We start from the raw sequence: 15686 nt of genomic DNA, 5'->3' as shown, positions 1-15686 counted from the left end.
TTTCATAAACTCTGTATGGATAGCACCCGTAATCAGGATTGAACTTGGGTCTCTGGCACTGTAAGGCAGCAACTCAACCACTGCACGCTGTGGTTAGAACTCTTAGAACTTAGAATGGCATGTTGGCCTTCATAACAAGAGGAGTTGAGTATAGGAGCAAAGAGGTCCTTCTGCAGTTGTACAGGGCCCTAGTGAGACCGCACCTGGAGTACTGTGTGAAGTTTTGGATTCCAAATTTGAGGAAGGATATTCTTGCTATTGAGGGCGTGCAGCGTAGGTTTACTAGGTTAATTCCCGGAATGGCGGGACTGTCATATGTTGAAAGACTGGAGCGACTAGGCTTGTATACACTGGAATTTAGAAGGATGAGAGGGGATCTTATCGAAACGTATAAGATTATTAAAGGGTTTGGACACGTTAGAGGCAGGAAACATGTTCCCAATGTTGGGGGAGTCCAGAACCAGGGGCCACAGTTTAAGAATAAGGGGTAGGCCATTTAGAACGGAGATGAGGAAAAACTTTTTCAGTCAGAGAGTTGTGAATCTGTGGAATTCTCTGCCTCAGAAGGCAGTGGAGGCCAATTCTCTGAATGCATTCAAGAGAGAGCTAGATAGAGCTCTCAAGGATAGCGGAGTTAGGGGGTATGGGGAGAAGGCATGAACGGGGTACTGATTGAGAATGATCAGCCATGATCACATTGAATGGCGGTGCTGGCTCGAAGGGCCGAATGGCCTCCTCCTGCACATATTGTCTATTGTCTATTGTCACCTTAAATCTGTGTTCTCGATTTCTTTACTTTGGGCAAGAGAGTCTGTGCATCTACCTCATCTATTACTCTCATGATCTTATACACCTCTCTAAGATCACCCCACATCCTCCTACACTCCAATGAATAGAGTCCTAGCCTGAAGATAGACCCTAAAGTACTGGAGTAACTTGGCGGATCAGGCAGCGTCTCTGGAGAATAGGAAAAGGTGACGTTTCAGGGTTGAGACCCTTCTTCAAACTGAGAGACGGGGAGAGGGAAACGAGAGGGAAAAGGTACAGAAAAAATCAGAACCGGCACCAATGGCCAAGGAGCCCACAATGGTCCATTGTGGGCTGTGAAGGAGGATTTAATAATAGATAATAGACAATAGACAATAGGTGCAGGAGTAGGCCATTCAGCCCTTCGAGCCAGCACCGCCATTCAATGCGATCATGGCTGATCACTCTCAATCAGTACCCCGTTCCTGCCTTCTCCCCATACCCCCTCACTCCGCTATCCTTAAGAGCTCTATCCAGCTCTCTCTTGAATGCATCCAACGAACTGGCCTCCACTGCCTTCTGAGGCAGAGAATTCCACACCTTCACCACTCTCTGACTGAAAAAGTTCTTCCTCATCTCCGTTCTAAATGGCCTACCCCTTATTCTTAAACTGTGGCCCCTTGTTCTGGACTCCCCCAACATTGGGAACATGTTATCTGCCTCTAATGTGTCCAATCCCCTAATTATCTTATATGTTTCAATAAGATCCCCCCTCATCCTTCTAAATTCCAGTGTATACAAGCCCAATCGCTCCAGCCTTTCAACAATGAGGGGATTCGATCAGTGGAACGAGCAGGACTGGGGTGGGGGAGGGATGGAGAGTGAGGGAGTGCAAGGGTTACTTGAAATTGGAGAAATCAATATTCATTCCACTGGGTTGTAAGCTGCCCAAGCGAAATATGAGGTGCTGGAGTCATTGGAGACCCTTGAATTATTTTGATTGGGCTCAAGAGAGAGCTAGATAGAGCTCTTAAGGATAGCGGAGTCAGGGGGTATGGGGAGAAGGCAGGAACGGGGTACTGATTGAGAATGATCAGCCATGATCACATTGAATGGCGGTGCTGGCTCGAAGGGCCGAATGGCCTCCTCCTGCACCTATTGTCTATTGTCTATTGTCTATTGACTTTACTGTTTTATCTTGCACTAAACATTATTCACGTTATTCCCTTTTGTCATGTACCTGTGCACTGTGGATGGCCTGATTGTAATCATCTCTTGTCTTTCCGCTGACTGGTTAGCACGCCACTAAAGCTTTCCACTGTACCTCGCTACCCGTGACGATAAACTAGACTCAAACTCCATTCCTTCAGCTTGAGTGTGCCCTCACTCTGACAGTGGAGGAGGCCCAGGACAGAAAGGTCAGTATGGGGGTGGGAATGGGAAGGGGAGTCCTACCCTCGCCCACAACCTCTCCCCTGTAGCTCAGGCCCTCGGGTCCTGGCAACATCCTCGTAAATCTTCTCTTCCCCCCCCTTTCCCCGTACTTCAGCTTCTTCAGCCTCTGTTAGATAGTTAGATAGATCTCTAGGGGCAAGGGATATGGGGTTGTTTTTGTTTGGAGATACAGTGCAGAAACAGGCCCTTCGGCCCACCGAGTCCGCGCCGCCCAGCGATCCCCGCACATTAACACTATCCTACACATACTAGGGACAATTATTACATTTTACCCAGTCAATTAACCTACATACCTGTACGTCTTTGGAGTGTGGGAGGAAACCGAAGATCTCGGAGAAAACCCACGCAGGTCAGAGAACGTACAGACGGCGCCCGTAGTCAGGATCGAACCCGAGTCTCCGGCGCTGCATTCGCTGTGAGGCAGCAACTCTACCGCTGCGCCACCGTGCCGGAAGGCACGGGTTACTGACTGTGGATGATCAGCCAAATGGCCTCCTCCTGCACCTATTTTCTATGTTTCTATGATATTATTCTCGTGAATCTACACACACCGACTATGTTTACTTGGGCTATGTGCAGCTTTGAGGACGAGTCCTGTCTAGCCTCAGCACGGCTTTTTTGTTTTAACCCCCCCGTTGCAAACTGTTTGTACCTTTGCACGAGCCGGTCACCTTCAGCAGAGTCTTGGAGGTGTTTCCGGGCCGCATCACGTGGAAGTAATCCACACTCAGGGCACCGACAGTGTGAGGTGTGAACTTGAAGGGGATCTGCAGTCTGCTGCAGGCCAAGACAGGGCCCTCCCTGACTTCACAAAAGAACTCGGACAGGACCGGGGCAGCTTGCTGCTGGTGTACGACCTGAAACGACGTGTTCACCTGTCGAGCGCAAGGTAAAAAAAATTAAGTGAAATAGAATTTTAACCACCAGTTTTCAGAAATGTGGTATCAAGATTGGTGCCGTAGACAGTACCGACTCAGACTCAGTCTGAGGAAGGGTCTCGACCCGAAAAGTCACCCATTCCTTCTCTCCTGAGACTCAGTCTGAGGAAGGGTCTCGACCCGAAACGTCACCCATTCCTTCTCTCCTGAGATGCTGCCTGACCTGCTGAGTTACTCCAGCATTTAGTAAAAAGAACTGTATGCACACATCCTATGTATGCCCCTCATGATTTTATACACCTCTTTCGGATCACCCCCTCAGCCGCCTGTGCTGTGTAACAATCAGAACAACAACAATGTTATTAACATAGGGGATTACTTTAATGGGAAATATTCATGAAGTATAATTACATTTTACAAACAAATGTAGATGGGCCACCTTCACCCCGTTCACTCCCTCTTCTCCCCTCAACCATCAGGCAAGAGGTATAAAGGTTTGAAAACGCATACCTCCAGATTTAGGGACACTTTCTTTCTAGCTGTTATCAGGCATCTGAACAGTCCTCTCACCAGCTAGAGCAGTCCTTCTTCAGACTGAAGAAGGGTCTCAACCCGAAACGTCACCCATTCTTTCTCTCCAAGATGCTGCCTGACCTGCTGAGTTACTCCAGCATTTTGTGATACCTTCGATTTGTACCAGCATCTGCAGTTATTTTCCTACACACACTGACCTCCCAGATACCTCATTGGAGATCATCGAACTATCTTTAATCGGACTTTAATCTTGCATTAAATGTTGTATCCTTTATCCTGCTAATGAAAGTAAGCATGCAGGTACTGAAAGTAAGCATGCAGTTACTGAAAGTAAGCATGCAGGTACAGCAGACAATGAAGCAAGCTAATGGTATGTTGGCCTTCAATAGGGGAGGATTTGAGTTCAGGAGCAAGGAGGTCATAAAGTCATAGAGTGATAGTGTGGAAACAGGCCCTTCGGCCCAACTCGCCCACACCGGCCAACAATGTCCCAGCTACACTAGTCCCACCCGCCTGCGCTTGGTCCATATCCCTCCAAACCTATCCTATCCATGTACCTGTCCAACTGTTTCTTAAACAATGGGATAGTCCCAACCTCCTCTGGCAACTTGTTCCAAACACCCACCACCCTCTGTGTGAAAATGTTACCCCTCGGATTCCTATTAAATCTTTTCCCCTTCACCTTGAACCTATGTCCTTTGGTCCTCGATTCCCCTACTCTGGGCAAAAGACTTTGTGCATCTACCCGATATATTCCTCTCGTGATCTTATACACCTCTATAAGATCACCCCTAATATTTCTGCGCTCCAAGGAATAGAGACCCAGCCGACTCAACCTCTCCCTATAGCTCACACCCTCTAGTCCTGGCAACATCCTTGTAAATCTTTTCTGAACCCTTTCAAGCTTGATAATGTCTTTCCTATAACATGGTGCTCAGAACTGAACACAATATTCTAAATGTGGTCTCACCAACGTCTTATACAACTGCAACATGATCTCCCAACTTCTATACTCACAACTACTGCAGTTGTACAGGGCCCGGATTAGACCGCACCTGGAGTATTGTGCGCAAATTTGAGGATGGATTTTATTGCTATTGAAGGAGTGCAACGTAGGTTAACCAGGTTAATTCCCAGGATGGTGGGACTGACATATGATGAAAGAATGGGTCGGCTGGGCTTGTATTCACTGGAATTTAGAAGAATGAGAGGGGATCTTATAGAAACATATAAAATTCTTAAAGGATTGGACAGGGTAGATGCAGGAAAAATGTTCCCGATGTTGGGGAGTCCATAACCAGGGGTCACAGTTTAAGAATAAGGGGTAGGCCATTTAGGACCGAGATGAAGGAAAAACCTCTTCACCCAGAGAGTTGTGAATCTGTGGAATTCTCAGCCGCAGAAGGCAGTGCAGGCCGATTCACTTGATGTTTTCAAGAGAGTTAGATTTAGCTCTTAGGGCTGAAGGAATCAAGGGATATGGGGGAGAAACAGGAACGGGGTACATTTTTAGATGATCAGCCATGATCATATTGAATGGCGGTGCTGGCTCGAAGGGCTGAATGGCCTACTCCTGCACCTATTTTTCTATGTCCTATGTTTCTATCCTGCATCTGCACACTGTAGACGGATTGATTGTAATCATATTCACAATTAATCAAGCTTAAGCAACAGACAGGTACATGGATAGGATAGGTTTGGAGGGATATGGGCCAAACGCAAGCAGGTGGGACTAGTGTAGCTGGGATACGTTGGCCGGTGTGAGCAAGTTGGGCCAAAGGGCCTGTTTCCACGCTGTATCACTCTATGGCTCTATGACACTATATATATAGTCTTTTTGCTGAAGGTAGACACAAAAAGCTGGAGTAACTCAGCGGGACAGGCAGCAACTCTGGAGAGAAAGAATGGGAGACGTTTCAGGTCGAGACGAAACTTCACCCATTCCTTCCCTCCAGAGATGCTGCCTGTCCCGCTGAGTTACTCCAGCATTTTGTGTCTACCTTCAGTTTAAACCAGCATCTGCAGTTCCTTCCTACACAGCGTCTTTTCGCTGACTGGGTAAACTGGACACAACAAAAAGCTTCTCACCGTACCAGCGTACAAAACTAAACGAGCACATTTACAAAACGGTGTAGTGATTACAACTTGCCATTTGGTGGCAGCACTTGACTGTTCTTGCTCTAACTGCACGAAGAACATAGCACAGTACAGCACAGGGTAATGGTCTTGCAGCCCACAACATCTGTACCAACCATGATAATAATAATACTAATAACAATATATTCCTTTATTCGTCCCACACCGGGGAAATTTACCGTGTTACAGCAGCAAAGTGGACAGCAAGAGAGCAAGAGATCATTCATTGTAAATAAAGATACAATAGACAATAGACAATAGGTGCAGGTGGAGGCCATTCGGCCCTTCGAGCCAGCACCGCCATTCAATGTGATCATGGCTGATCATTCTCAATCAGTACCCCGTTCCTGCCTTCTCCCCATACCCCCTATCCTTAAGAGCTCTATCAAGCTCTCTCTTAAATGCATTCAGAGAATTGGCCTCCACTGCCTTCTGAGGCAGAGAATTCCACAGATTTACAACTCTCTGACTGAAAACGTTTTTCCTCATCTCCGTTCTAAATGACCTACCCCTTACTCTTAAACTGTGGCCCCTGGTTCTGGACTCCCCCAACATTGGGAACATGTTTCCTGCCTCTAACGTGTCCAACCCCTTAATAATCTTATATGTTTCATAAATTGATACATAAATTGTCATCGGTTTTCTGTGTGTTCTTAGCTGTTATTGTTGACTCGTCTGCTGGGAGCAGTGCTGGTTGTGCAGTCTCACAGCAGCGGGAGATGCTTTAACTTAGCATACTAAGTTAAACTAAAGTCTCCTGCCTGCACGTGATCCATATCCCTCCATTCCCTGCATATCCACATGCCTGTCTAAAAGCCTCTTAAACGCCACTATCGTATCTGCCTCCACTACCACCCCTGGCTGCGTGTTCCAGGTACCCATCATTCTCCGTGTAAAGAAATTGGCCAATGCATCTCCTTCAAACATTGCCCCTCTCATCTTAAAGCCCTGCCCTCTAGTCTTACGACAAAACACGAGATGTGGCGCTGTGTGTTGTGGTGTTGGAAACAACTAAAATATGAGGCGCATGACGTTTTAGCTTTTTGGTTATGTTCATCATTGTCACATGTACCGAGGAACAGTGAAAACCTTTTTTGTTGCATGCTATCCAAACTGGGGAGATGTATCATACATAGATACAAACAGTTCAGCCACAAGGACAGAGGGTGCTGGGTCTATGGATTCACACAGGGGGTGATGGGAATATAGATTTGCAACACCTGTCCATTTACCTCCCCCCCTCAACTCCATCCAAGGACCCAAACAGTCTTTCCAGGTGAGACAGAGGTTAACCTGCACCTCCTCCAACCTCATCTATTGCATCCGCTGCTCTAGATGTCAACTTCTTTACATGGGCGAAACCAAACGCTGGCTCGGCGATCGCTTCGCTCAACACCTTCGCTCAGTCCGCCTCAACCAACCTGATCTCCCGGTGGCTGAGCACTTCAACTCCCCCTCCCACTCCCAGTCTGACCTTTCTGTCATGGGCCTCCTCCAGTGCCATATGAGGCCCACCGGAAATTGGAGGAACAGCACCTCATATTTCGCCTGGGCAGCTTGCAGCCCAGTGGTATGAACATTGACTTCTCCAACTTTAGATAGTTCCTCTGTAACTCTCTTCCCCTCCCCATTCCCAGTTCTCCCTCTATCTTTCTGTCTCCACCTATATCCTTGCTTTGTCCCGCCCCCCTGACATCAGTCTGAAGAAGGGTCTCGACCCGAAACGTCACCCATTCCTTCTCTCCTGAGATGCTGCCTGACCTGCTGAGTTACTCCAGCATTTTGTGAATAAATACCTTCGATTTGTACCAGCATCTGCAGTTATTTTCTTAAACTGAGGGTTGTGGGTAGATAGAGTGAGCTGCCAAAGGAGGTCGTTGAGACAGAATTTATGACAGTATTTTAAATACATTTGGGTAACAAATCGGGGTACTGATTGTGGATGATCATCCATGATCACATTGAATGGCGGTGCTGGCCCGAAGGGCCGAATGGCCTACTCCTGCACTTATTGTCTATGTATCTATGCATCTATGTATCTTACTATTGAGACTTACTATTGAGTAGTTGTGAAGCTCCATATACTTCTCAGCCGTGGTGCCAATAGCAATGTGTCCAAAATATAAGGAGTTCTGCATGTCCTCCTGTAAAGATGCTTGGCTCAATTCTCCTGGCACACTAAGCAGAAGGTGAGGGAACTTGGCTGGGAAATAGAAGAATCTGTTCAGAATAGCAGCAGGTGTAAAATTACTCCACATTCCCTCTGCAGATGCTGCCTGACCCACTGAGTTCATAAGTTATAGGAGCTGGGGCGGCACGGTGGCGTAGTGGTAGAGCTACTGCCTCACAGCGCCAGAGACCCGGGTTCGATCCTGTCTGTACGGAGTTTGCACGTTCTCCCCGTGATCTGCGTGGGTTTTCACCGAGATCTTCGGTTTTCTCCAACACTCCAAAGACGTACAGGTTCGTAGGTTAATTGGCTTGGTATAAATGTAAAATTGGCCCTTGTGTGTGTAGGGTAGTGCTGATGTGCGGGGTCACTAGTCGGTGCGGACTCGGTGGGCCGAAGGGCCCATTTGCGCTCTGTATCTCTAAACTAAACTAAATTAAACTAATTAGGCCATTCGGCCCGTCAAATCTTCTCTGCCGTTCAATCATGGCTGATATATCTTTCCCTCTTAACCCCATTCCCCTGCCTTCTCTCCATAACCCGTGAGTTTTGCACTCCTTCAAAGTCCAGTGCATTTTCCCACACAATCAAACAGTCTAACATTATTCACTATTTTAAGCCCAGAGTCAACTAAGTCATCAAAAGTGAATTAGAGACATCTGGGAAAAGCCCAGCTTTGATTTAGATTTATTTTAGATTTAGAGATACAGCGCGGAAACAGGTCCTTCGGCCCACCGGGTCCGCTCCGCCCAGCGATCCCCGCACACTAACACTAGTCCTACACCCACTAGGGACAATTTTTACATTTACCCAGCCAATTAACCTACATACCTGTACGTCTTTGGAGTGTGGGACAGGCCCCTCGGCCCACAATGTCTGTTGCGAACAGGATGCCAAGTTATACTAATCTCCTCTGCCTGCAAATGATCTATATGTCTCCATTTTCTGTCTATCCATGTACCGATTGAGAAGCCTCTTAAATAGCATTATCGTATCCGATCCACCACCAAGCCTGGCAGCATGTTCCGAAAACCCACATAGGCAGGAGGGACTAGTAAATGGGGCATGTTGGGCCACCCCACCCGATGAGATCATAAGTGATAGGAGCAGAATTAGGCCATTCGGACCATCAACTCTACACCTGGCTGGTCTATCTCTCCCTCCTAACCCCATTCTCCTGCCTGCTCCCCATAACCCCTGACGCCCATACTAATCAAGAATCTATCTATATCTGCCTTAAAATTATCCATTGACTTGGCCTCCACAACCATCTGTGGCAAGGAATTCCACAGATTCACCACCCTCTGACTAAAGAAATTTCTCCTCATCTTCTTAAAGGAACGCCCTTAAATTCTGAGGCCGCGGCCCCTGGTCTGAGACGCTCCTGCGTATGGAAACATCCTCTCCACATCCACACCGTCTCAGCCTTTCAGTATTCGGTAAGTTTCAATGAAGTACCCCCTCGACCTTCTTAAACTCCAGTGCCGTCAAACGCTCATATTATGTTAACCCGCTCATTCCCAGTTTGTAAACCTCCTCTCTACCCTCTCCAGTGCCAGTACATCCTTCCTCAGATATGGTGCCCAAAATTGCTCACAGTACTCCAAGTATGTCCTGACCAGCCTCACCTTATAGAGTCTTAGCTATTGAGGGCGTGCAGCGTAGGTGTACTAGGTTAATTCCCAGAATGGCGGGACTGTCATATGCTGAAAGACTGGAGCGACTGGGCTTGTATACACTGGAATTTAGAAGGATGAGAGGGGATCTTATCGAAACGTATAAGATTATTAAGGGGTTGGACACGTTAGAGGCAGGAAACATGTTCCCAATGTTGGGGGAGTCCAGAACAAGGGGCCACAGTTTAAGAATAAGGGGTAGGCCATTTAGAACTGAGATGAGGAAAAACTTTTTCAGTCAGAGAGTTGTGAATCTGTGGAAATCTCTGCCTCAGAAGGCAGTGGAGGCCAATTCTCTGAATGCATTCAAGAGAGAGCTAGATAGAGCTCTTAAGGATAGTGGAGTCAGGGGGTATGGGGAGAAGGCAGGAACGGGGTACTGATTGAGAATGATCAGCCATGATCACATTGAATGGCGGTGCTGGCTCGCAGGGCCGAATGGCCTCCTCCTGCACCTATTGTCTATTGTCTTAGCATTACATCCCTGTACAAAAATAATCCCCATGTGAAAAAAAAACCCTGTCCTGCACATCTCCTTTAAACCTTGCCCCTCTCAACTTAAAGAGAACCCCTCCGCCCCGACATTTCCACCCTATACAATGTTATATGAATGCAAGGCAATCCTTTTTGTTATTGCAAAGCATCAATACTTTCGATATGGAGTTAGTTCTCACCTATACCTTGCAGCTTCATGTGCTTTTTACGGTCATTTTCACCAAATTTGCAAGTTGCAATTATGTCATACGTTTGGGGAGTTTGGGGCTGGAACGCGATCTTGACCTTGCAATCATCATACGGTGTCAATATACCGCTACTCGGGATGAAAGTGAATGGGTTTTGTACTTCCAATCGGAACGGCGTCAGGAGCTTACTGCAAAGACAACAACATCATCATTAACAACAGCGTCCTGCATCTAGAAACCTTCTTTATTATTGTGAAACATCCTAAGACATTAACAAAAAAACCCAAATGGAAGTAAAAGAAGAAGCCTTCTGGTCCCACAGCAGGGTTGCCAACCGTCCCATATTAGCCGGGACATCCGTATTTTGAGCTAAATTGGTTTGTCCCGTACAGGACCGCCTTTGTCCCGTATTATGATGGAGATGGTGAGGTCCAGAAACGGGAGGGAGATGTCAGAGATGTCAGAAATGTCAGAGATAGTCCAGGTATATTTAAGGGCAGGATGAAGTGTACGTCATACACTTCATCTCCAATTTCCATCCTGCCCTTAAATATACCTGGACTATCTCTGACATCTCCCTCCCGTTTCTGGAACTCACCATCTCCATCACAGGAGAAAAACTAGTGACGGACATTTACTACAAGCCCACTGACTCGCACAGCTATCTGGACTACACTTCTTCCCACCCGGTCCCCTGCAAAAAGTCTATCCCCTACTCCCAATTCCTCCGTCTACGCCGCATCTGCGCCCGGGATGAGGTGTTTCAGACTAGGGCTTCCGAGATGTCCTCGTTTTTCAGAAAACGGGGCTTCCCCTCCTCCATTATAGATGAGGCTCTCACTAGGGTCTCTTCTACATCCCGCAGCTCCACTCTTGCTCCCCCTCCCCCCACTCGCAACAAGGACAGGATCCACCTCGTTCTCACCTTCCACCCCACCAGCCAGCGGATCCAACATATCATCCACCAACATTTCCGTCACCTACAACAGGACACCACCACTGGCCATATCTTCCCATCCCCTCCCCTCTCTGCGTTCCGCAGAGACCGTTCCCTCCGCAACTCCCTGGTCCACTCGTCCCTTCCTACCCAAACCACCCTAACCCCGGGCACTTTCCCTTGCAACCGCACGAGATGCAACACCTGTCCCTTTACCTCCCCCCTCAACTCCATCAAAGGACCCAAACAGTCTTTCCAGGTGAGACAGAGGTTCACCTGCACCTCCTCCAACCTCATCTATTGCATCCGCTGCTCTAGATGTCAACTTATTTATATCGGCGAAACCAAGCGCAGGCTTGGCGATCGCTTCGCTGAACACCTGCGCTCGGTCCGCATTAACGCAACTGATCTCCCGGTGGCCCAGCACTTTAACTCCCCCTCCCATTCCCAGTCTGACCTCTCTGTCATGGGCCTCCTCCAGTGCCATAGTGAGGCCCGCCGGAAATTGGAGGAGCAGCACCTCATATTTCGCCTGGGCAGTTTGCGGCCCGGTGGTATGAACGTCGACTTCTCCAACTTCAGATAGCTCCTCTGTCCCTCCCTTCCCCTCCTCCTTCCCAGATCTCCCTCTATCTTCCTGTCTCCACCTATATCCTTCCTTTGTCCCACCCCCGACATCAGTCTGAAGAAGGGTCTCGACCCGAAACGGCACCCATTCCTTCTCTCCCGAGATGCTGCCCGACCTGCTGAGTTACTCCAGCATTTTGTGAATAAGTAGGTTCAGACAGTGTATGTCTGGAGGCCCGGGCGCCGCCTAACGGAGGTTGCGTAACAACCCACCTCCCGGTCCAGGTGGCTACCCTTGGTGGAGCGGGAGCACGTGGCCGCTGGCTGGGTCAGGTCATGTGGGGCGCGGGGCAGTGATGTCACCTTATCCTTGTGTAGGAAAATAACTGCAGATTCTGGTACAAATCAAAGGTATCACAAAATGCTGGAGTAACTCAGCGGGTCAGGCAACATCTCTGGAGAGAAGGAATGGGTGACGTTTCGGGTTCAGACCCTTCTTCAGACTGTCCCTTATTTGGGAGTGAGATAGTTGGCACCCCTATCCCACAAACATGATCCGCTATTTTATAAAATCATGATAAATCTGATCGTGGTCTCAACTCTCCATTCCCACATGTTGCCCAGAGCCTTTGTCAACTTCAACCTTAAAAGGATACAAATGCTGGAATAATTCAGCAGGTCAGGCAGCATCTCTGGAGAACACGGATAGGTGGTGGTTTGGGTTGAGACCCTTCTTCAGATCCGAACACAACCAAATCAGTGTCAGGCCACTCAAAACCATTTTTACATGGAACATAGAACAGTACAGCACAGGAACAGGCCCATCAGCCTGTTCCTGGCTGGACTGTCATATGTTGAAAGACTGGAGCGACTAGGCATGCATACACTGGAATTTAGAAGGATGAGAGGAGATCTTATCGAAACGTATAAGATTATTAAGGGGTTGGACACATAAGAGGCAGGAAACATGTTCCCAATGTTGGGGGAGTCCAGAACAAGGGGCCACAGTTTAAGAATAAGGGGTAGGCCATTTAGAACGGAGACGAGGAAAAACTTTTTCAGTCAGAGAGTTGTGAATCTGTGGAATTCTCTGCCTCAGAAGGCAGTGGAGACCAATTCTCTGAATGCATTCAAGAGAGAGCTAGATAGAGCTCTTAAGGATAGCGGAGTCAGGGGGTATGGGGAGAAGGCAGGAACGGGGTACTGATTGAGAATGATCAGCCATGATCACATTGAATGGCGGTGCTGGCTCGAAGGTCCGAATGGCCTTCTCCTGCACCTATAGTCTATTGTTTATTGTAAAGCACAGGAACAGGCCCTTCAGCCCACAATGTCTGTGCCGATGAGAATGCCAAGTTAAACTAATCTCATCTGCCTGCACATTAATATCCCTCCACTTCCCAGAGATCCATGTGCCTGTGTAAAAGCCTCTTAAATACCACTTCCATATCTTCCTCCACCACCACCCCCCTATCAGTGCAGCCCAGGCACCTACCACATGTAAGGAGTCACATAATCTCTCTCCAACAAGAAGCAGCAGAAGGTGGCTCTAATAATTATTCCAAACCTAAAACACATAAGGGCGGCACAGTGGCGCAAAGGGTGGCACGGTGGCACAGCGATAGAGTTGCTGCCTTATAGCGCTTGCAGTGCTTGAGACCCGGGTTCGATCCCGACTGCTGGTGCTGTCTGTACGGAATTTGTATGTTCTCCCCGTGACCGCGTGGGTTTTCTCCGAGATCTTCCATTTCTTCCCACACTTCAAAGACGTGCAGGTTTTTGTTCTGGTTGATCTGGTTGATTACTGCGCAAACACCTTATAGCAGTACATAAAATCAGTGGTTTTCTCGCGCAGGTAGATTAATTGACTTGGTATAAGTGTAAATTGTCCTTAGTGTGCGTGCAGGATAGTGTTAATGTGCGGGGATCGCTGGTCGGTGCGGACTCGGTGGGCTGAAGGGCCTGTTTCCGCGCTGTATCTCTAAACGAAACGAAACTAAACATAGAGTTTCACTATCCAAAGGATGTTGAGGTACAAGGGCTAAATGATGCACCTGAATGTTTTCCAGCCTTACCTATTGTTTCGCAAGTGAAATGTGGCCTCCGAACTTTCAAAGATGGCACAGATCGGCAGGCACAGAAAATCAGGTAAATGTATATCGTAGTAGGGCAGTGAAGCTCGCAGTAGGACAGAAAATGTGCCACCTTTGGTCTCGAACACAATCCGGTCCTCATAGTCTTGCTGCAAGGGGACAAAAATTAAGGTAATTGTATCTAATTGCAATGACAAGTTGTCCTCCTCATATTTCCACGGTGAGAAATTAGAAACGAACGACTGGGACTTATAGAATAGATTTTAGATTTAGATTTAGAGATACAGCGCAGAAACAGGCTAATCGGCCCACCGGGTCCGCGCCGCCCAGCGATCCCCGCACACTAACACTATCCTACACCCACTAGGAACAATTTTTACATTTGCCCAGCCAATTAACCTACATACCTGTACGTCTGTGGAGTGTGGGAGGAAACCGAAGATCTCGGAGAAAACCCACGCTGGTCACGGGGAGAACGTACAAACTCCGTACAGTACAGCACCCGTAGTCAGGATCGAACCTGAGTCTCCGGCGCTGCATTCGCTGTAAGGCAGCAAGTCTACCACTGCGCCACCGTGCCGAATGCACAGGAAATGGCCCTTTGGCCCGCATTGTCTGTGCTGAATGTGATGCCTAATTAAACTAATCTCATCCACCTGCATGTGATCCATGTGCCTCCATTCCCTGCATAACCACGTGCCTATCTGAAAGCTAAAACACCACTACATATCCAGCTCCATCACAACCCCATAGCAGCGCGTTCTACTCACCTGCTACTCTCTTTGTAGAAAAATTGACCTCAATAGACAATAGACAATAGGTGCAGGAGTAGGCCATTCGGCCCTTCGAGCCAGCACCGCCATTCAATGTGATCATGGCTGATCATTCTCAATCAGTACCTCGTCCCTGCCTTCTCCCCATACCCCTTGACTCCGCTATCCTTAAGAGCTCTATCTAGCTCTCTCTTGAATGCATTCAGAGAATTGGCCTCCACTGCCCTCTGAGGCAGAGAATTCCACAGATTCACAACTCTCTGACTGAAAACGTTTTTCCTCATCTCCGTTCTAAATGGCCTACCCCTTATTCTTAAACCGTGGCTCCTGGTTCTGGAAACATCGCCTCCTCCTATACCTATTGTCTATTGTCTATTGTGTTCAATACCCAACCAATGTAGAACAGCATATTATACGCCTTCTTTCCCACTCGATCTACTTATAGAAACATAGAAACATAGAAAATAGGTGCAGGAGGAGGTCATTTGGCCCTTCGAGCCAGCACCACCATTCATTGTGATCATGGCTGATCATCCACAATCAGTAACTCGTGCCTGCCTTCTCCCCATATCCCTTGATTCCACTAGCCCCTAGAGCTCTATCTAACTCTCTCTTAAATTCATCCAGTGAATTGGCCTCCTCTGTCTTCTGTGCAGAAAATTCCACAAATTCACAACTCTCTGGGTGAAAAAGTTTCTTCTCACCTCAGTTTTAAATGGCCTCCCCTTTATTCTTACACTGTGTTGCTGTTTTAAGGTTGTTATGGACTTGGAACCCCAGGAAATAATGTAAATATTTTATTTTTTACCTTCTCAACGGCACAGAAAGTGACTGGCAAAGAGTATGAAGTCCCTGGACTTAAGACCACTGGCTGTGGGAATAGCGTGGTGAAGAATTTAGTTGATGGAGGCCTGTGAAGCAAAAGAGACAAACATAAAACCAGCCCTAACTTGGATTTAGATGGTCCCCTGGGTAGGTCTTGGGATCCAACCAATTTCCGCCCATCACTAACTGCCATAGAGATGTTCACGATGAAC

At 47.8% G+C, this 15686-nt stretch overlaps 1 protein-coding gene across 1 annotated transcript in view; it reads right to left on the bottom strand.

Annotated features, from left to right (window-relative positions):
* The window catches only part of cfap65 (cilia and flagella associated protein 65), a 198388-nt gene that overhangs the window by 158915 nt on the left and 23787 nt on the right, over nucleotides 1–15686 (bottom strand). The window contains exons 4-8 of the mRNA XM_078404358.1: nucleotides 15458–15560; nucleotides 13859–14025; nucleotides 10271–10467; nucleotides 7808–7953; nucleotides 2855–3077 (exon numbers count right to left, since the gene is read on the bottom strand). Coding sequence (XP_078260484.1) covers nucleotides 2855–3077; nucleotides 7808–7953; nucleotides 10271–10467; nucleotides 13859–14025; nucleotides 15458–15560 — 836 coding nt within the window. The remainder of the gene's footprint in view (nucleotides 1–2854; nucleotides 3078–7807; nucleotides 7954–10270; nucleotides 10468–13858; nucleotides 14026–15457; nucleotides 15561–15686) is intronic.

The sequence above is a fragment of the Rhinoraja longicauda genome, chromosome 8 (assembly GCF_053455715.1).
Source record: "Rhinoraja longicauda isolate Sanriku21f chromosome 8, sRhiLon1.1, whole genome shotgun sequence".
NCBI lineage: Eukaryota > Metazoa > Chordata > Chondrichthyes > Rajiformes > Arhynchobatidae > Rhinoraja > Rhinoraja longicauda.
The sequence above is the reverse complement of the archived record's forward strand: the minus strand, read 5'-3'. Positions and strand labels throughout refer to the sequence as shown.